Source organism: Echinops telfairi, unplaced genomic scaffold (assembly GCF_000313985.2).
Source record: "Echinops telfairi isolate 266 unplaced genomic scaffold, ASM31398v2 ScPeMD7_7467;HRSCAF=8505_1, whole genome shotgun sequence".
Lineage (NCBI taxonomy): Eukaryota > Metazoa > Chordata > Mammalia > Afrosoricida > Tenrecidae > Echinops > Echinops telfairi.
The window spans coordinates 22,450,212-22,453,619 of NW_022111368.1; the positions used below are offsets into that span (position 1 = coordinate 22,450,212).

The 3,408-nt window shown below is 43.2% G+C and overlaps 1 protein-coding gene across 1 annotated transcript in view; it reads right to left on the reverse strand.

Annotated features, from left to right (window-relative positions):
* The window catches only part of IL1RL1 (interleukin 1 receptor like 1), an 18,647-nt gene that overhangs the window by 10,284 nt on the left and 4,955 nt on the right, over positions 1–3,408 (reverse strand). The window contains exons 6-8 of the mRNA XM_004704442.4: positions 3,089–3,157; positions 1,233–1,368; positions 996–1,141 (exon numbers count right to left, since the gene is read on the reverse strand). Coding sequence (XP_004704499.4) covers positions 996–1,141; positions 1,233–1,368; positions 3,089–3,157 — 351 coding nt within the window. The remainder of the gene's footprint in view (positions 1–995; positions 1,142–1,232; positions 1,369–3,088; positions 3,158–3,408) is intronic.

A 3,408-nucleotide genomic window follows, 5' to 3' on the forward strand; every position in this document is an offset into this window, starting at 1 on the left:
AAAATCTCTCAAACTATTTTCCTGAAGAACCAAGGCAAATGGCAATATAAACCTAGGAACTCCTTTCACCACAGTATAGTAATGATTTGTGAAGGGAGATGTTGCCTTTTTTAAATGTCGTATTATCCATGAATGAGTAGAAAGTTTAATATTTTGGTGTAACTATAATACTGTACTGGGTAAAGGTAAAATAAATTCATTAATACTGCACTAGATTCAGACAAAACTCCAGGAAAGCTAGAAATGATTTGGATTTTCCAATTTATGGGGAAAGTTATTCAACTTACCAAATATAAAATACTGTTTTGTTGTTATCATTAAAATGTGTAACTAGAGAAATAGAAATGCGCAGCAGCAATATTTTGTGGATACCTTTGGTGTATCTTCCTCCACAAATTTATTCAACAAAGATGAAGATGGACAAGCGCTCTCTCTTGCCCTCATGGGGCTTATTGTTATGTTGAGCAGAACATCAGAGTGAGGAGGATGGTTGTAGGAATGGGATGCCATAGGAATTCACAGAACCAGATTGACCTCTAAACTGGTGGTCAAACAGGGTACCCAGAAAATGTGGCACCTGATGTGACTGTTGCAAAGCAGAGCAAGGACAAAAGAGCAGGTTCATCGCTGATTGTCCTTGTGTTTTCTTTGATCTACAGTGAGACAGAGAGGGTTCATGAAGTTGAGAAGCAGAAAGATGACCAAGGAGAAATGTGGGTGTTAAAGAGGAACCCACGAAAGGAGGAAGAAGAGAAGGGAAGAACGACACAGAAGAAGGGTGGTTCCACTGTGTGTTTCACTAGAGAAACGTGTGGTGACCCATCGTGAACATATGCACTGTACTCAATGGGCCAAGTGTGTGTTATGAGTGGGGCAAGTTCCATGGTCTTGGTTCTCCTGGATTGAGACTTAAGCACTTTTCTCCTAGAAAAGAATCCCAGTTTACAATTGATATAACAAAATCAGGTGGGAACGATGCATGAGATCTTTCTTACTTGATGTTTTCTTTCTTAAACTTATAGAGTGCGTTGTCACTGCGATGGTGTTAAAGGCCTCGCACTCCAACTTCAGAGACAAGTCCTCCTCTTTCACATGAGAGATCATCAGACTCCTTTTCAGACAAATCAGTCCATTTCCAGACCTAAGAAAGCACTTGTTATTTTAATGCTGACGTGTTCACGGTGGGCTGGGAGCAAAGGCATGCGAGTGTTTTAACCAGCATCTCCGACTACCTTTCGTCCTGCACGGATCCTTGGTGAATTCTCCCACTCCCGTTGGCATTGATTCCGTTAACCAGCCATCGGACGGAGGCCATGAAGAGAGGGCCCTTCCCCATGCAACTGGAGCAAATGAGGTGTTGTGCTTTTCCTGTACGGGAAGTAAAGAAACCCCGCGGTGAAACCAAATTCTGCAAATTGTATTGGATTTAATTTGTTCCACATCGATTCCCGTTTCCTTCTTCATCTCTAGAGCATTTGTCTTTCTGTAGCCTTATTACTCTGTTTCTCCCCCCACCTCATTATCTTCACGTCACTCACAGTTAAGTTTGAAGCTCAGCTTTTACATCTGAGGCTCAGCTCTTATGTGTGAAGCCTGCTCTATCTCCCGAAGAAGAAACGAATGAGGCATGTGACCGGCTTCAACCACCCCACAGCATAACGTCGAAGTTTCCTTTGCGTTGCATGGATTTGTCTCAGCAGCCATGTCCCCATCGATCTCCTCGGACTGGACCCCCGCCCCCACCCCACTTCCCCAGGTCCTCATGGGCTTCATCAGGAGGCAAAGATGTGTTTGTGGCTTATTTGGAAGAGACTTACAAAGACTGTCCTAGCTATAATCCCAGCACTTAAGCATCTCAGTACAACTCTCCTCCTCCCAACTCTTTTCACTTGAGATTTTCTTCTTTCACACTGGAAAACATAAACGCTGCCCACAAGCCTTGGACACCCATTCAGCCAACCCTTCCTGTGTCTTTGGTTTTGGTCAGGAGCTGTGTGGAGAACTAGGCATCTGAAGAGGGATGGGGTGTTTGGAGTCTCCGGAAGGTGAGATTATGACAAACAATTCGAACAGAAGTCTTTCTAGGTGTTCTCAGAGAAGTAGACGGACACCAGCTAGGTACTCTGACCATCTCTGAGTGGGCAAAGGCTTAACACATTGGACTGCTGTCCAAAGGTGGTCAGTTTAAGGTCACCCAGAGACACCTTGTAAAAACAATCTGGCGATCCACTTCTGAAATGTTAGCCATTGAAGACTCTTTGGAGTACGGTTCTCGTGTGACACACATGGGGTCATCATGAATCAGAACTGACCCGATGGCAACTGTTGGCATGGACCCTGACAGGAGGAAAGAGCCCTCCCGGGTAAAACGTTCTTCATTGTACACAGAATGAACAGGGGTGAACAGAAGCTCTGCGGGGCTGTCTGGGAGGAGAGAAGGATAATAAAGGGGGTGGGGGTTGTGCATTGCATATAATCTGATCTCTGCAATTCATCTCGGAAGGAAGATGAACATGAAGAGGAGCAGAGAAGACCGTGTAAATGACTGCATGTCCGCAGTACAGGGAGGCGGTGAGCGCCATATAAAGCATCGGACCCACAGGTGGAAGGGCTGTAGCATGAGGGTGCTGAAGCACAGCCCATGAGGGGGCTTGTGTTACAGGCTAAAATCTCTAAACTGCATCTTATTTGTAGTGAGAAGCCGGAAAGGACAGAGTTAGAAACCTAGACTCTCATCCTTCTAATTGATCTATGACCTTGGGCTTGTGTGATTGAGCCTCTCTGAGCTGAGGATTCCTGAGGTATAGAGTAGAACAATGTCTGCCTCAGAGAAAAGTATTAAATGAGATAATAAAGGTGAAAGGACCATGAATTGCAGAGTATAATATAAGTATAGAGGCTTCACATTCTTATGCTTGCTCATGATGCAGATTAACAAATGCTTGCATCAGGTAGTGCCATGACGTCATCTCACGTAATCCTGAAGGTCCTCTGTGATCACTGGGGACCCCTTCTAGCAGAATTCAGACCAAAGGGCCGATGGAAGGATCTTTCAGGTAACTTTTACAACAGTTTAAAAGTTTCTTACCGATTTCTACTTCCTTTGTGTCATTGAATAAAGGGGCTTTAATGATTGGAACCAAAGGCAAGGAGCTTTCTAAAACACAAAAGGAAAATTAAAATATTAGAACATCATTGGATGATCATGAATGTAAACTTCAATTCTATTTCAAAGATATATATCTGAAATTGTTCTGACAATGATCTGACAAATGCACACATACATGCACATATAAGCATGTACACACACTATCATTATAGAATAATGTAACTAATGTAACTTGCTACCTCTAATTCTCTTTCATATTTTCTGTTTTATTCTAGATCATTAAAACAAATGCTAATCCA